The sequence below is a fragment of the Heterodontus francisci genome, chromosome 10, assembly GCF_036365525.1.
Source record: "Heterodontus francisci isolate sHetFra1 chromosome 10, sHetFra1.hap1, whole genome shotgun sequence".
In the NCBI taxonomy this organism is placed as follows: Eukaryota; Metazoa; Chordata; class Chondrichthyes; order Heterodontiformes; family Heterodontidae; genus Heterodontus; species Heterodontus francisci.
The window spans coordinates 65688460-65706757 of NC_090380.1; the positions used below are offsets into that span (position 1 = coordinate 65688460).

Sequence of the window (18298 nt, forward strand, 5' to 3'; positions counted from 1 at the left end):
GGTTGTTCCATATTTAAATATATGTATATGTTAAAAGTTGTGTTTTAAGTATATGTTGTCTAATGGAACTTGAGACTAGCTAGATCTGCTTTTGACATCAGGAAGTGATATTTGTAAGTTAAAGCTAGATCTATGATGTTGCTCAAGGTTAATTGGAGGATATGTTGTTGTGAAAATAATAAAAGGTGTAATGGGAAGCAAGTGTGACAGTTACGTGCATGACTGCAAATAATTTCTAGATAGTGGGTCTCTTGGTGTTGAATTAAATAAACTGAGACAATAGATAGACCTTGAGGGAAAGTGCACTGAATAAATTAACTATCTGGCTTTGGCAGGGATGCAGCAGCAACAAAGTGGGCTCAAGGATAAATAAATTAGAGGTATAATGGTACTTACCTTTTTGAAATGTATATTTGATCAAACAAGTTCAAGTTCAGTGTTACTGATCTGCATTTAAGTCTTTAGATCCTTGGTGTTTAAGTAGCTTGGTGCCATCTTGAACAGCCATATCAATATTTGCAGTACAGTGTAAGAGACCCACTTTTCATTTGTGCTGCTTTTCTCCTCCCTTCAACAGCAACGTCTTACCACACCAGAAAAGATTTGATTCCCAGCCTTTTGAGATTTTATGTACATTTAGCCCCCTCTGACAGTTCTTAAGTGAGTTTGCAAGAACTTTCATCAACATAATATTAAATGTTTTTTGAGCCCATTCCAGTAGTGTATCCTGAACTACGTCTATATACAGTGGTTGTCACTGAATTCAGGTCCTTGCTTTTTAAATGTGCATGGAGTGTCATGACCGGTCTCTGCTGATGACTTCAGGTTTAAAGCCAGAGTCTGCCTCTCATCAAAGGGGCTCTCATTGCTGGTGTCAGCTTTGGCTCAGTGGTAGGTATCTCACCTCTGAGCTAGAAGCTTGTGGATTCAAGCTTCAAAAAGGCATGAGTGTGCAGTGTAGGGTGAAACTTCTGTGTTGTGCTGAGGGGATACTGCACTGGTGAAAGAGCTGTCTTTCAGATAAGATGATAAGCTAAGTTTGCCCTCTTGGGTGAACATGAACGATCCCATGACAGTACTTTAAAAAGAGCAGAGAGTTTCTCCTGGTGGCCTAGCCAACATTTATCCCTCAAGCATTGTTGTTTATGGGAGCTTGCTGTGTGGAAATTGGCTGCCATGTTTCCTACATGTACTTAATTGATTATTTGTAAAGCATTTTGGGATATCTGGAGGTCGTGAAAGGTGCAATGTAAATGCAAGTGTTTTTTTAATTGCTTCATTGAGAAAATATTTTATGCAAGGAAAGGAAGAGGGAGGTATTTGGTGAGGACTGTGTCCTTCAAGTCTACCTAAAGGACTCAACTTGTAGTTAAAGATTGCGATTGTTTCTTCCTCCATTGTGATTCAGTTGTAAATCGAGCTATTGAATAATGAGTAGACCTTGTTATTGCTACCAGCAGTGGTGAAAGATTTGGCAGCTCTCATGTCATTTGTAATGAAGGGCCCTACTGTTTTCACTGAGTTAAGAGGCCAGTTGTTATTTTCAAAGGACTTCATCATTATCCTTAAGTGAGATTTTGGGGTAGGGATCCAATTCAAGGTATGGCCACCCTTCTGTTGATGACACTTTCTATGGCTCTGGCTCATTGTGGATCATTTATACGCATTCTATTGATGGCTCTTAATGGGTGTGTACATCCGGAAAAGCCTTACCTAGCTATTTTTGTCTGTACTTCCATAGCATGAATCATTGGAATGAACTGGTAGGATGAATAAACAGTCATATTGAGAACCCTTTTTCAGGAGGGACTTGATTTCCTGGACACTTAGCTCTCATGATCCATCAAGGTGCACAACTATAACTTGGATGGATTTCCAGATATGGAAGTGATCTCTTTCTGTCACCAGCACCTGGGGAGGAGTGTATTAGTTGTATGCATTGGAGAGTGTGACCTTTCAACATTTTAGGGGAGGAAGGACATCAAACCTATGTTTGGTAATTGAACAATGTAACTATTCTTGCACTGTTACATCATAGCAAAACAGTTTCAACTTCATGATGTGACAATACAACTCTGGAACACTGTTGGCATGATATTACAAGTATTTACAAAGAAAACACTCCATGCATATTAAAAGTTAGGGAAGAAATAGCAGAAACACTATTAGATAAAGGGAATAATACTACAGAGGACTGGCATACAGCTTGTGTAAATCTGACTTCCACACTTGTGTTAGGACATTTAAAAAGGGAGATAGAACAGGTCCAGGGAACTATAGATGAACTTGCTTAACATCGGAGGTAGCAAAGCTATTGGAATCTTTACTCAAAGGTGTAATAGGAAACATCCAGGAACCAAAAATAAAATTGAGTATTGAACATAAATTTCAAAAGGGAAGGTCATGCTTCATCAACCTTAGTGAATTCCTTGAAGTAGGAATAGAGTGTACGCGTGTAATACAATAGATGTAATATTTGAATTTTCAAAAGACTTGATAAGGTACTATATAGTAGACTCACGATTAAGTTGAGAGCATGTGGAGTCTGAAGAAAAGTAAAGGAATGGATAGCAAGTTGGCTGCATATCAGAAAATAGAGCAAGGGTTAAGGTAGCTACTCAGACTGGCAGGCAGTGCATGGTGGTGTTCCACAAGGATCGGTGCTGGGGCCATTGTTCACAAATTGCATAAATGATTTTGACTCTGGAATTGAAGGCATAATTTCAGAATTTGCGGATGATGCCGAATTTGGATATAATACTGAGGAAGACTGTGACAAAATGGAAGACATCAATAAACTTGTGGAAAAGGGTGTGTATTTGTCAAATTAATTTCAATGTAGTTAAGTCTATGCTGTTAGATAATCTGAATAGAAAAAATTGCAGGGCAAAGGGCAAAAGGTGGGGGAGTGTTACTATAATTGCTCTTGCAGACAGTGTGGACACAATGGGCTGAATGGCCTCTTTCTGTGCTGTAACAGTTCTTTGATTCTAGGATATATTTTGATGATAAGGAGGCCACTTCTTGGATAATAGTCTAAATGAGGTAGAGGAGCAAAAGGATCTAGGGATACAGATATGCAAACTACTGGAAGTTGTAGCAATGGTTAATAAGGACATTAAAAGCAAGCAAAGCACTTGAATTCATTGCAGGGGGCTGGAACTGAAAATTAGAGAAGTTACGTTAAGCTTGTATAGAACTTTGGTTAGATCACATGGAGCACTGTGCAGCGTTCTGATTTCCATATTATAGAAAGGCTGTAGTGGAACTGGAGAAAGTGCAAAGATAATTCACAAGAATAATCCCAGAACTGAGGATATACTTAACAGGAAAGGCTGAATAGGCTGGGGCTCTTTTCTGTAGAAAAGGAAATGCTGAGGATTGACTCAATCGAGGCCTTTAAGATTATGAAAGCATTTGATAGAAGAAACATAGAGTTGTTTCTACTTTTGGGGGAGACCAAAAGTAGGGGCCGTAAATATGATAGTCATGAATAAATGCAATGGGGAAATCAGAAGCACTTGCGTACCCGGATAATGAAATTCGTAACCGTAAGGAGTAGCTTAGCTGACGAGTATAGATGTATTTAAGGGGAAGCAGGATAAGCACATAAGGGAGTTTGATATAGAAGGGTGTGCTGAGGGGGTGGGAGGAGGCTTGTGTGAAGCATAAACATTGGTGTGGATCACTTGGTCTGAATGGCCTGGTTCTGTGCTGCAGACTGTGTAATTCATCTACCCCTCTACCTATCTTCAGCCTTTCTTTTCTAAGACCCTTGAATGTTGCCACTGACTTCTAGCCCCATCAACCTAGGAACAGGAGTAGGCATTTGACCCCTCAAGCCTGTTTTGTCATTCAGTTAGCTCATGACCAATCTGTACCTCAACTTTGTGTTTACTTGCATTTGATCTGATCTCTTGATGCCAATACTGAACAAAAATCTGTCGCAGTCTATTGAAGGAGAAAGTTCCAGATTTCCACTAACTTTTGTGTGGAAAAGTGCATCCTGATCTCACTCCTGATTAACCTAGCTCCAATTTTAGACTTGTGCTTCTTTGCTCTGGATTCTATTACCAGAGGAAATAGTTTTTCTCCCAAATCTACTCAAATCCCCCTCAATGCAGTTCCCACCCTTCTCCTGGCACCAAAATAGCCCCAGCCAATTTCAGAAATAGCACTCTTTGTAACTATTGTGCATTATCCCTCCTTGCCTTCAATGTTTTCATGCTGTTTGAAACAGTTAGAGTCATAGAGAGACACAGCACTGAAACAGGCCTTTCGGCCCACAGAGTCTGTGCCGACCAACAAACACCCATTTATACTAATCCTACATTAACCCCATATTCCCTACCACATCCCCACCTTCCCTCAATTCCTACCACCTACCTACACGAGGGGCAATTTACAATGGCCAATTTACCTATCAACCTGCAAGTCTTTGGCTGTGGGAGGAAACCGGAGCACCCAGCAGAAACCCACGCGGTCACAGGGAGAACTTTCAAACTCCACACAAGCAGTACCCAGAACCGAACCCGGGTCGCTGGAGCTGAGGTTGCGGTGCTAACCACGGCGCCACTGTTGACCACACCATTCTCCCCCACAGCACTTCTTTCATTGCCCAGCTTTGTACGATTGTTCTTGTATTTACGAGCAACTAATCTAATGCAGCTAGTGCATCTTGAAAACTGCATCTTTTTCCCCCCACCCCTCCATCGCCTTTTGAGGTACATAGCAACAAAAATATATAATTTAGCCCATTGAAGCTGTTTTGTAATTCTATTAGATAAATGCTAATGTACACCTCCATTTACTTTTTTTCCATCACTTGATACCCTTTATCATGTCACTTTTGATAGTTTCAATTGATTCAGCATCAACAGCTTTTGATCAGAGTATTCCAGATATCCATTACCCTTTGTGTGGAAAAAATGCTTCCTGATTTCACTCTTAAATGGCCTAGTGCTAATTTTATTCCTTTTAATTTATTAATTAAATTCCTTGGATTTCCCTCACCAGAGAAAATAGTTTTTATCCAACTACCCTATCAGATGACTTTATGATTTTAAACACTTCGATCAAAACACGCCTCAACCATCTAACTCAAGGAAATACAATCTTAAGCTTATGTAAGCTATCCTCATAATTTAAATCATAAAGCCCTGGTGGTATTCTGGTAAATCTATTCTGTAATCCCTCGAAGGCCAGTATGTTTTTCCTATGATGTGGTGCCAAAAACTGAACGCAGTACTTCAGATGACCAAGGCTCTGTGCGACTGAAGCATCACTTCTTCACTACTGTATTCCAGCCCGTTGAGATGAAGGCCAATATTTCAAAAGTATTTTTGATTGCTTTTTGTATGTGCATATTATATTTTAGGATCTATCCTTGGCTGCCCCTCAACAGCATCATCCGCAGGCAAACAGTCAACTTTCACGTGTACTACTTGTACCCAGTTCTAACCGTCTTCCACTTTTCAACTTCCCAACTGCCTCTATGCTGTCAGACTGTTTGCCAACATTAAATCCTGAATTTCATCCAGTTCAATGTCAGGAAAACTGAATCTGTTGTTTTTGACCCATGCTACAAGCTCCACTCTTGTCCAGTGTTCAGGCTCAACTAGAAAATTTGCAATCTTGGCATGTTCAATACTGGATAATGCTTTCAACCCCACCATCTGTACATTGCAAAGGCAATTTGCTTAAACCTCTTTTTAAAAAAATTCATTCATGGGATGTGGGCGTCACTGGCTATGCCAGCATTTATTGCCCATCCCTAATTGCCCTTGAGAAGGTGGTGGTGAGCTGCCTTCTTGAACCGTTGCAGTCCATGTAAGGTAGGTACGCCCACAGTGCTGTTAGGAAGGGAGTTCCAGGATTTTGACCCAGCAACAGTGAAGGAACGGCGATATAGTTCCAAGTCAGAATGGTGTGAGACTTGGACGGGAACTTGCAGGTGGTGATCCCATGCATCTGCTGCCCTGGTCCTTCTAGGTGGTAGAAGTCGCGGGTTTGGAAGGTGCTGTCTAAGGAGCCTTGGTGCGTTGCCTTTTTTGCCTTTCTGCAACCTTTTTGCCTTTGCTGATGTCTCAGCTGCTTTCCACTGAAGTTCTTTGTACCTGGAAAAGTCCTGGGGAAAATTGATGTACAGAGAGATTTGGGTGTTCAGGTCCATTGTTCCCTGAAGGTGGCAACGCAGGTCAATAGAGTGGTCAAGAAGGCATACGGCATGCTTTCCTTCATCGGACGGGGTATTGAGTACAAGGGTTGGCAGGTCATGTTACAGTTGTATAAGACTTTGGTTCGTCCACATTTGGAATACTGCGTGCAGTTCTGGTCGCCACATTACCAAAAGGATGTAGATGCTTTGGAGAGGGTGCAGAGGAGGTTCACCAGGATGTTGCCTGGTATGGAGGGCGCTAGCTATGAAGAGAGGTTGAGTAGATTAGGATTATTTTCATTAGAAAGACGGAGGTTGAGGGGGGACCTGATTGAGGTGTACAAAATCATGAGAGGTATAGACAGGGTGGATAGCAAGAAGCTTTTTCCCAGAGTGGGGGATTCAATTACTAGGGGTCACGAGTTCAAAGTGAGAGGGGAAAAGTTTAGGGGGGATATGCGTGGAAAGTTCTTTACGCAGAGGGTGGTGGGTGCCTGGAATGCGTTGCCAGCGGAAGTGGTAGACGCGGCACGATAGCGTCTTTTAAGATGTATCTAGACAGATACATGAATGGGCAGGAAGCAAAGAGATACAGACCCTTAGAAAATATGCGACATGTTTAGATAGAGGATCTGGATCGGCGCAGGCTTGGAGGGCCGAAGGGCCTGTTCCTGTGCTGTAATTTTCTTTGTTCTTTGTACCTCTGAACAGGACTGCTCTAATGCTGTTCTTGCTGGCCTTCCATTCTTCACCTCCAATTTCTCCTAAACTCTGTTGCACTTACCTTTTCCACACTAGGTCTTGGTTGTCCATCACCCTTGTCCTCACTGGACTACATTCACTTTTGGATCCCCAAAGTATTAAATTCAAAAATTATTGTTCTGTAGATCCTTTAGTAGCCGATTTATGCTATCTCCTCCCAAATGTATTATTCCTCCAAATCCAGCCTTCTATGCAATTCTTGCACTTCATTTCTTGGCCTATCATTGGCAGTAGACCCATTGGATGTTGCAGTCCTACTCTCTGGAAGACTTACTATAAAACTTAGCATTTCCAACTCTCAAACCTTCAAGTCTTCCGAAAACCCATTTCTTCCAAGTTTTCAGTCAGATATTCTAATGTTTCTCTTAGTTCGTTGTATCTTTTCCATATTCCTTTTATGAAGCGCCTTGAAATATGGGCCTGATTTGCACTTTAAACTTAGTTTGCAAAAATAGATGTGATTTCTATATGTAATGCACCCTCATTGAATTAACAAGATCGTCCTGCCCAAAATATATATGCAGCAGTTTGTTTTATTAACTCTGCTAAATACCTCAACTATAAAATGTTACAGTCATGGTCTTTACGGCACAGGAGGCAGCTATTTGGTCCATCGACTCCATGCCGACTCTCTGTAGAGCAAACCAGTCAGTCCCATTCCCCTGCTTTATGACCCTTAGCTCTGCAAGTTTATTTCCCTCAAGTGCCTATTCAATTTCCTTTTGAATTCATCGTCTCTGCTTCCACCATCCCCATTGGCAGCGAGTTCCAGGTCATTACCACTCACTGCATTAAAAAAAAATTCTTCCTTGCATTCTTCATCGCTTGCCCAAAACCTTAAATCTGTGTTCCCTAGTCCTTGTACCATTAGCTAATGGGAACAGCTTTTCCTTGTCTACCTTAACTAAACTTGTCATAATCATGTACATCTCTATCAAATCTCCCTTCAATCTCCTTTGCTGCAAGGAGAACAACCCCAGCTTTTCCAAGCTAACTTTGGAGCTAAAATCCCTCATCCCTGGAACCATTCTGGTAAAACTGCTCTGCGCCCTCTCAAGGACCCTTGCCTCCTTCCTAAACTGAACACAGTACTCTAGCTGTGGCCCAACTAGAGCTTTATAAAGGTTCAGCATAGCTTCCCTGCTCTTGTACTCAGTGCCTTTATTTATGAAGCCCGGGGTCCCATATGCTTTGCGAATTACTCTCTCAAAGGTCCTGTCACTTTCAGAGATCTGTGCACATTAACCCCCAAGTCACTCTGTCCCTTTACACTTTTTAAAACTGTGCCTATCCCTTCTGCCAAAATGTATCACCTGCCTTTTCTCTATTAAATTCCATCTACCACTTGTCCGCTCATTCTGATAGCCTATCCATGTCCTTTTGCAGTCCATTGATATCCTCCTTGCTGTTTGCCGCACCTCCAAATTTGATATCATTGGTAAATTTTGAAATTTTACTCTCTATTCCAATATCCAATCATTTATATTCGCAGAAACCCTGCTATAACCCAGCCCGTTATCGCTTACGAACATACAGATTAGGAGCAGAAGTAGGTCTTTCGGCCCCTCAAACCTGTTACGCCATTCAAGAAGATCGTGGCTGATCTCTTTGTGTCTTGAATTCCACACTCCCATCTACCCCCAATAACGTTTGATTCCCTTGCCGAACAAGAATCTGTCTACCTCCGCCTTAAAAATATTCAATGACCCTACCTCCACCACCTTCTGAGGCAGAGTGTTCCACAGTTGCATAACACTCAGAGAAAAAAAATCCTCATCTGTGTCCTAAAAGGGCAACCCTAATTTTAAAATAGTGCCTCCTAGTTCTGGACTCCCCAACAAGAGGAAACATCCATTCCACAGCCACCTTGTCAAGACTGTTCAGGATCTTTTATACTTCAATCAATTCTCCCCTCACTCTTCGAAACTCTAGTAAAAATATGCCCAGTCTGTTCAATCTTTCCTCATAAGACAACCCGCTCATTCGAGGTATCAATGAAGTAAACCTCCTCTGAACCGCCTCCAAAGCACTTACATCCTTTCTTGAAAAAGATCAAAACTGTACACTGTATTCGAGATATTGTCTCACCGATACCCTGTATAACTGAAGAATCACATCCTTACTTTTATTTCCAATTCCTCCCATAATAAAGGATAGCATTCCATCAGCCTTCTTTATGACCTGCTGTACCTGCATACTAACTTTTTGTGACTCATGCACTGGAACACCGAAATCCCTCTGCACTTTGGAATTCTGCAGTCGTTCGCCGTTTAAAAAAATAATCTGCTTTTTTATTCCTCCTGCCAAAATAAACAACTTCACATTTTCCTACTTTATACTCCATCTGCCAGATTTTTGCCCACTCACTCAACCTATCTATATTGGTCTGCAACCTCCTTATATCCTCTTCGCAACATACTTTCCTACCTATCTTTGTGTCATCTGCAAATTTAGCTACCAAGCCATCACTCCCCTCATCTGAGTCATTGGTATAAATTGTAAAAAGTTGAGGCCCCAGCACAGACCTCTGCGGGACTCCACTCTTCACATCCTGCCAATCAGAAAAGGACCCGTTAATGCATACTCTGTTCTCTGCCAGCCAGCCAATCTTCTAACCATGCTAACATGTTACTCCCTACACCATGAGCTCCTAATTTGCGCAATAACCTTTTCTGTGGCACCTTGTCAACTGCCTTCTGGAAATCCAAGTACAGTATGTCAACGGGCTCCCCTTTATCCACAGTGCATGTTACTCCTTCAGAGAACCCCAATAAATTGGTTAAATGTGATTTCCCTTTCACAAAACCATGCTGACTATTCCTGATTACCTTTTTCTAAGTGCCCAGCTATAGCCTCCTTAATTGATTCTAACACCTTCCCCATGACAGACGTCAGGCTAAGTGGCCTATAATTATCTGTTTTCTGTCTCTTTTCTCCCCCCCCCCCCCCCCCCCCACTTGAATAGAGGGGTTATATTTGCTACTTTCCAGTCTGATGGAACCTTTCCAGAATCCAGCAAATTTTGAAAAATTAAAACCAATGCATCTACCTCATTAGCCACCTCTTTTGGGACCCTAGGATGAAGCCCATCAGGACCCAGGGACTTGTCAGTTCGCAGCTCCATCAGTTTGCTCAGTATTGTTTCCCCGGTGATTGTAATTTCACCAAGTTCCTGTCTTCCTTCCACCTCCTGATTTACAGCTATTACTGGAATGTTTTTTGTATCCTCTACAGTGAAGACAGAAGCAAAATATTTGTTCATTTCATCCGCTATTTCCTTATTATCTACTATTAGCTCCCCATTCTCACTCTCTAGAGGACCGACACTCATTTTCCTTTTTTACTTTTTAAATACCTGTAGAAACTCTTGCTATCTGTTTTTACATTCCTCTCATACTCTAATTTCTTTCTCCTGATTAACCTTTTAGTCATTCTCTCTGATCTTTATATTCTGACCAATCATCTGACCTGCCACTCATCTTTTGTGCAATTCTATGCTTTTTCCTTAAGTTTGACGCTTTCCTTAACTTCTTCAGTTAACCACGGATGGTGGGTCCTGCCCTTACAATTTTTCTTTATAGTAGGAATATACTTATTCTGAGTATTCTGAAATATCCCCTTAAATGTCTGCCATTGCTTCTGTATAGATCTGTCTCCTGGCCTAGTAACCCAGTTCACTTTAGCTAGCTCAGCTTTCATGCCCACATAGTTTCCCTTATTTAAGTTTAAAGTACTTGGTACTCATTATAAAGCAGATTGATCTTGGACCTGAAAATGTTCATTCTGGAAATGCAGCCACAAGGCTCCCCCAACAACAAATACAGTCACCCACTTTAAACAGAAAAGTTAAAAGCCGTCATTTACTTACTTACTTTGATTTTACATGCACTTGCTTAATTCACTTATTTTAGAGCACGAGGACTGGAGTAGTAGGGATTTAAAAAAATTTGTTCATGGGTTGTGGGCATTGCTGGCTCGGCCAGCATTTATTGCCCATCCCGACTTGCTGAACTGCTGTCGTCCTTGGAGTGTCAGTACACCTACAGTGCTGTTAAGAAGGGAGTTCCAGAATTTTGACCAGGCGACAGTGAAGGAACGGCGATATAGTTCCAAGTCAGAATGGTGTGAGACTTGGAGGGGAACTTACAGGTGGTGGTGTTCCCATGCATCTGCTGCCTTTGTCCTTCTAGGTGGTAAAGGTCGCTGGTTTGTTAGGAGCCTTGGTGAGTTGCTGTAGTGCATCTTGTATATGGTGCACACTGCTGCCACTGTGCTTCGGTGGATGAGGGAGTGAATGTTGAAAGTGGTGGATGGGGTGACGATCAGGTGGGCTGCTTTGTCCTGGGTGTTGTCAGGCTTCTTAAATGTTGTTGGAGCTGCAACCATTCAGGCAAGTGGAGAGTATTCTATCACACTCCTGCCTTGTAGATGGTGGGCAGGCATTGGGGAGTGAGGAAGTGAGTTACTTGCCTCAGAATTCCCAGCTTCTGAACTGCTGTTGTGGCCACAGCATTTATGTGGCTGGTCCAGTTCAGTTTCTGGTCAATGGTGGCCCCCAGAATGTTGTTAGTGGGGGATTCAGCAATGGTAATGCCATTGAACATCATGCGGAGATTGTTCGATTCTCTCTTGTTTGAGATGGTCATTGTCTGGCACTTGTGTGGTGCGAATGTTACTTGCCACTTATCAGCCCAAGCTTGGACGTTGTCCAGGTCTTGCTGCATTTGGACACTGGCTGCTTCGGTATCTGAGGAGTTGCGAATGGTGCTGAACATTGTGCAATCATTAGCGAACATCCCACTTCTGACCTTATGATTGAAGGAAGGTCATTGATAAAGCAGCTGCAGATGGTTGGGCCTAGGACATTATCCTGAGGAACTCCTGCAGTGATGTCCTGGAGCGGAATGATTGACCTCTCCAACAACCACAACCATCTTCCTTTGTGTTAGGTATGACTCAAACCAGTGGAGAGTTTTCCCCTTGATTTCCATTGACTCCAGTTTTGCTAGGGCTCCTTGATGCCATACTCGGTCAAATGCTGCCTTGATGTCAAGGACAGTCACTCTTGCCTCACCTCTGGAGTTCTGCTCTTTTGTCCATTTTTGAACCAAGGCTGTAATGAGGTGAGGAGTTGAGTGGCCCTGACAGAACCTAAACTGAGCCTCAGTGAGCAGGTTATTGCTGAGCAAGTGCCACTTGATATCACTGTTGACACTTTCCATCACTTTGCTGATGATTGAGAGTAGATTGATGGGGCGGTTATTGGCCGGTTTGGTTTTGGCCTACTTTTTGTGTGCAGGACATACCTGGGCAATTTTCCACATTGCCGGGTAGATGCCAGTCTTGTAACTGTACTGGAAGAGCTTGGCTAGGGGCATGGCTAGTTCTGGAGCACAAGTCTTCAGTGCTATTGCCGGAATATTGTCAGGGCCCATAACCTTTGCAGTATCCACTGCCTTCAGCTGTTACTTGATATCAGGTGGAGTGAATCGAATTGGCTGAAGACTGGCATCTGTGATGCTGGGGACTTCAGGAGGAGGCCGAGATGGATCATCCGGCACTTCTGGCTGAAGATGGATGTGCAAATGCTTCAGCCTTGTCTTTTGCTCTGATGTGTTGGGCTCCCTCATTGATGAGGATGGGGATTTTTGTGGAGCCTCCCCAGGACTGCAGAGCTTAGATCTGATCCATTGGTTGTGGGATTGCTTAGCTCTGTCTATCACATGCTGCTTTCGCTGTTTAGCATGCAAGTAGTCCTGTGTTGTAGCTTCACCAGGCTAATGCCTCATTTAAAGGTATGCCTGGTGCTGCTTTTGGCATGCTCTCACGCACTCTTTTTATTGAACCAGGGTGGGTCCCCCGGCTTTATGGTAATGGTAAAACGGGGGATATGGCGGGCCATGAAGTTATGGATTGTAGTTGAATACAATTCTGCTGCTGCTGATGACCCACTCATGAATGCCCAGTTTTGAGTTGCCAGATCTGTTAGAAATCTATCCCATTTAGCATGGTGGTAGTGCCACACAACACGATGGTGGGTATCCTCAATGTGCAGATGGGACTTAGTCTCCAAAAGGACTGTGTGGTGGTCACTCCTACCAATACTGTCATGGACAGATGCATCTGCGACAGGTAGATTGGTGAGGACGAGGTCAAGTAGGTATTTCAATCTTGCTGGTTCCCTCACTACCTGCCGCAGACCCAGTGTAGCAGCTATGTCCTTTAGGACTCGGCCAGCGCGGTCAGTAGTGGTGCTACCGAGCCACTTGGTGATGGACATTGAAGTCCCTCACTCAGAGTATATTCTGTACGCAATGTTGGCCCAGGCACTGGTGGGATCCAGCCTGAGCGCCAGGCACCATCCAAAGATACAGCTATGCAATAACGCGGTTTCACCTATAATGTGGTCCCCGTGTCCACTTATAGCGAGGTCCTGGTGTATATCAAAAATAGCAGTGGTCCCAGCGCTAAATCTTGAGGAACATCGCCGTCTACCATCTTCCAGTTTGAAAAACAACCATTTACCATGACTCGCTGTTTTCTGTCCTTAAGCCAATTTTTTATCCAAGCTGGCACTGACCCTCCAATTTCATGAGCCTCAATTTTGTTAACCAGCCTTTTACGTGGTGCTTTGTCAAACGATTTCTTAAAATCCTTACAGCCAACATATATTGCTTTCCCTCTGTTACTTCATCAAAAAATGCAATTAGATCAGTCGAACACAATCTGCTTTTTACAAATCCATGCTGGCTCTCCTTAATTAATTCGAACCTCTCCAAGTGTTTTTTTTTGCCCTGATATTGCTAAAATCTTACCCACCACAGATGGGTAAACTGACTGGCCTGCAGTTACTAGGAATGTCCTTAAATCCTTTCTTGAATGAGTGTCAACGTTTGCCACTCTCCAATCCTTGACAGCTCCCCCATATCTAGGGATGATCGTAAGATTATGACAAGCTCGTCTGCTATCTCCACCCATGCGTCCTTCAGCAACATGGAATGGTGCTGCATGAAAGGACTTGTTTTTGGCTTCCTGCTCTGCTTTTCATGCTGAGTTTGTTTTGGGCTGTTATACAATCCTGTGAGATAAATATGTTGATTTCATCCCCAGCGTATGTGTATTCTGCAGTAGAAAGCTTTGCTTGGTATTAATTACAAGTACTGAATGCAGGCTAGACTTTCGTAAGAGTATGTTACTAACTAATAGGTATTCAAATTGGCTTCCCAAAGTGAGTGGATAAATAGCTATAGTTTTCTATATTTGTAACCTTAGCGTACTTTTTCTGTTTCTTCTCCATTGGTAGTTGACATTGTTAGGGCATGAGAGTTTCTATGTTTCTATAGCGGGAACAGGTTACTGAGTTGGAAGATCAGCCATAATCATAATGAATGGCGGAGCAGGCTCGAAGGGCCGAATGGCCTACTGTTCCTATTTTCTAGGTTTCTATGAGTCCCCAAGCTTGTTTGGGAGCTCCCACACATGAAGGTTTGAAAATCACAGCCCTGGGTGTTGCATGCATGCGTATTGGAATTACCTTGTCAGTCAGTACCATAATGGATTAAGTTTTGAATATTGTCAGTGATATTGATTAACATAAATGTTTTCTTTGTAGCCAGACCCAAAGAAGTCCACATGTGTTTTATCGGCACGACTTGATTAATCAGCTTCAACACAATCATTCATTGGTCACCTTGGTAGCTGAAAACCTCTCCTCTTATATGGAGAACATAAGGCAATTTCATAAAGGTAAAGAGTGTGACTTGTTTCTTGAAAATATCCATTCAACACAGTTCAAAATGGTCACTCTGTTCAATCCAGTTTATGAAGAATTGTTCCCATAGCAGGGTATCACCAGTTTGAATCTACTGCTGACTTTTAATTTGGGTGAGGTTTGTGATTTCTGAGAATAAGGGGCCAATAGAATGTTAAGCAACAGAATTCTCCATTTCCAGGAAAGAGGGGTAAAATATAGTGGTGTGGCAACAAATGTACCTTAACTGTTGACTTGGTAGGTGGTTTGAATGATCTCTCAAAATCTGTGCTCCAGTGTGATTGGAAGAATAAGTTTGCTGGTAGCGGGAAATAGTTCAGAACCTAAACTGGGGACAAAGTGGGGAAAGATGTTACAGTGAAAATTAACTTTGGAGATGACTTAGAAATAAATTGTTCAATTCAAAAGTGTCTGTTCAGTTTTTTCACTTAGGCTGTCTGAAATACCATGTAGTCAAATGTAGTGTTGGAGAGTAGAGTAGAGGGGAGAATGACGAAGTCTACTTACTTTGTACTGGAAGTTATTCAGCTTGATAACCACAGGGTAGTATACAATGCCAATGCTTTTCCTTAGAAACTGAAGGATTTAAGTGAAACAGTGCTATTTGATGCTTCAACAGGGTGAATGGGCTAGCAAAAATGCTCTAAAATTTGAATTTATGGTAGGAAATTGGTGACTGACATTCACATCTTGTCTTTTAATATCTCTAAATTTGGTAGTCTTGTACCTGCCCTTTTGGAAAGATGTCATACTTTACAGTGTCACATTTCAGGGCATCATACGTTATGAGCGACAGTTTGAAACAAAGACTTAGCTACGAAATGATCAAGTGAATTTATGCTCAATATCAACAAATATAAATCCGTTTCATTCAGTTTCTACCACTAATAAGGATCAAGTAAGCAACAGTACACTGAGCAGTTGAATCAATTTTTTTTTAAATCTACCAAACCCATTGGCTTGTAATTGGAAGAACTAGCCTTAAACTAAGAGCAGAAAGCAACTGATGACATTACTCCAATAATGCTCTTAATTTGGTTTGAACTGTCTTCAAATTTTTCCTCCGCCCCCAACAAAAAGGTGCTGATAAATGCAACACTAGAAACTCAAAAATTGAGCAGTTATGAATAAAACACTCATACTGAAATAAAAGCTTAATACTGCAGATGCTGGAAATCTGAAATAAAAACAGAAAGTGCTGGAAATACTCAGCAGGTCAGGCAGCATCTGTGGAGAGAGAAGCAGAGTTAATGTTTCAGGTCTGTGACCTTTCATCAGAACCATTCTGCTGAAAGGTCACAGACCTGAAACGTTAACTCTGCTTCTCTCTGCACAGATGCTGCCTGACCTGCTGAGTATTTCCAGCACTTTTTTATTTCACTCATTCTTACTCATAGTTATGAATGTGCAGTATTGTGAATTGCTGTAAATTATTTTGAGCATTTTGCTGCTCGAGAACCTGAGGCTTAATTTGGAGTATATGGCTTAAAGTTCATGTATTAATTTGGGCTAATAAAAACGAGAAATGTCGGAAGTACTCAACAGGTCTGGCAGCATCTGTGGAGAGAGAAGCAGAGTTAATGTTTCAGGTCAGTGACCCTTCAGAACTGAACAGACCTGCTGAGTATTTCTGGCATTTCTTGTTTTTATTTCAGATTTCCAGCATCTGCAGTATTTTGCTTTTTTATTAATTTGGGCTTATTGCCTGTTTTTTTTTCTGTCTTGGTTCCTCCTGTTTGGCTGCAGTTCATGCCAATCATGGTAAACCCTTGCCCTTCATTTTGTTTCTACCACTGTCTGCTGAGGTTGGAATGGCCCAAACTTTTTCCTGGTGCTGTATCCAAGGGCCTATCTCAAATTATTTAATTGTGTACAACCCTGCCTGCAATTACAGTCTTAAAATTAACTGGTGCATTAACATGCAGGTGCAGCATGCAATTAGGAAGGCAAATGATGTTAACCTTTTATTTAAAACAGTGAAGCCTTACTACAGTTGTATCAGGCCTTGGTGAGAGCACAGCTGGAGTGCAGTTTTTGTCTCCTTACTTAAGTTAGGATATACTTGCCTTGTAGGGAGTGCAACGAAGGTTCACTGGACTGGTTCCTGGGCTGAGGGGATTGTCCTATGAGGAGAGGTTGAGTAGACTAGACCTATATTCCCTTGAATTTACAAGAATGAAAAGTGATCTCATTGAAACATATAAAATTCTTAAGGGCTTGATAGGGTAGATGCTGGGAGGATGTTCCCCTGGCTGGGAGTCTAGAACTCGTCACAGTCTTAGAAAAAAGGTCTGGCCATTTAGGACTGAAATAAGAAATTTCTTCACTCAAAGTTGGGATCTTAGGAATTCTCCACCCAGAAATCTGTGGATGCTCAGTTGTTAAGTGTATTTATGACAGAGATCAATAGTTTTTTTGGATACTAAGGGAATTGAGGGTTATGGGGACAGTGTGGGCAGGTGGACTTGAGATAGATCATCAGCCATGAGCGTATTGAATGGTCGTGCAGGCTTGAAGGGCCAAGTGGCTTAGTCCTCTTTTTTATTTTCTTAGTCTTCACCTGTTCACCCTGAATGTGTTGTTCTCCACCTCGTGTGCTTTCAAAGCTGCCTGCCTGCTCACCTGTCTGTTACAAGTACTTGTTGAGCGACCTGCTTATGCACCTTGATCGTTCCCAAAATGCCAATTTGCCTGTTTAAATGCTCTCGCATACTAATTATTACGTATTTAACAAAGGAACAGGAAGCTTGGAATGAGAAGAAGCCATTTGGTCCATCAGATTGTCCCCTTGTGTTAATTACCCGAATCATGGACAACATCACCAAGATCTTTATATGCTCTGACTAATTTATGTGAATAGATTAGTAATTTTGTAATCTCAAACGCTTTTCTCAAATATTAATTTAGATTTTCACAGCTTATGATCCAGAGTTAACCTTTTTTTCCGGTAGGTGGTTTCATATTTCCACTGTTGTGTGGAGGGAAAAAATCTGATCTGTAGTCATGCTGCAGACTTGTGAATTTTGTTGTTGTCCTTGCCATTTGTACTTGCTGATCTTGATTAATAGTATGCTTGTCTATAACATTAGGATATATGAAACAGGTCTTTAAAAAACCTTTCAATCGTTTCTCCAGTAAAAATAAGTTCAATAACCTGAATTCTTCATAACTTATACCCATTAGGCCCAAAATTGCCTTTATCTAATGCATGTACTTTGAAGTTGTGCCAAAGCTGTACTGTACTACAGAATTGGCCTCACTGGTGACCATTGAAACACCCTCATAATTTTTTGAGTTGTAACCAAGTGTCCCCCAACATGAAACATAGCACTTAATCTTTTTTCTTGACATTTGTAGCACATTGTTGTTGTAATTTTAGACTATGATCAAAGATCACACCTCAATCATTTTCCACTCTTAATATTGGACTGTAAAACGGGACCTATTCATGTTCCCTACTTCTATACTAATTACCTTGTACTCATGAAAATTCATCTGCCATTTTTCACTGCTTAAGGGATGTTCGATCCTTCACTACTTTGTTTCCTTTCTGCCAGTTACTTGCCCACGTATTTTTCTGTCCATATCATTCACAAATTGTGAGCAGA

General features: G+C 41.8%; 1 protein-coding gene across 1 annotated transcript in view; it reads left to right on the forward strand.

The window, feature by feature from the left end:
* Positions 1–18298, forward strand: part of usp9 (ubiquitin specific peptidase 9) — a 330949-nt gene that overhangs the window by 87867 nt on the left and 224784 nt on the right. Inside the window, exon 14 of the mRNA XM_068040658.1 lies at positions 14532–14665. Coding sequence (XP_067896759.1) covers positions 14532–14665 — 134 coding nt within the window. The remainder of the gene's footprint in view (positions 1–14531; positions 14666–18298) is intronic.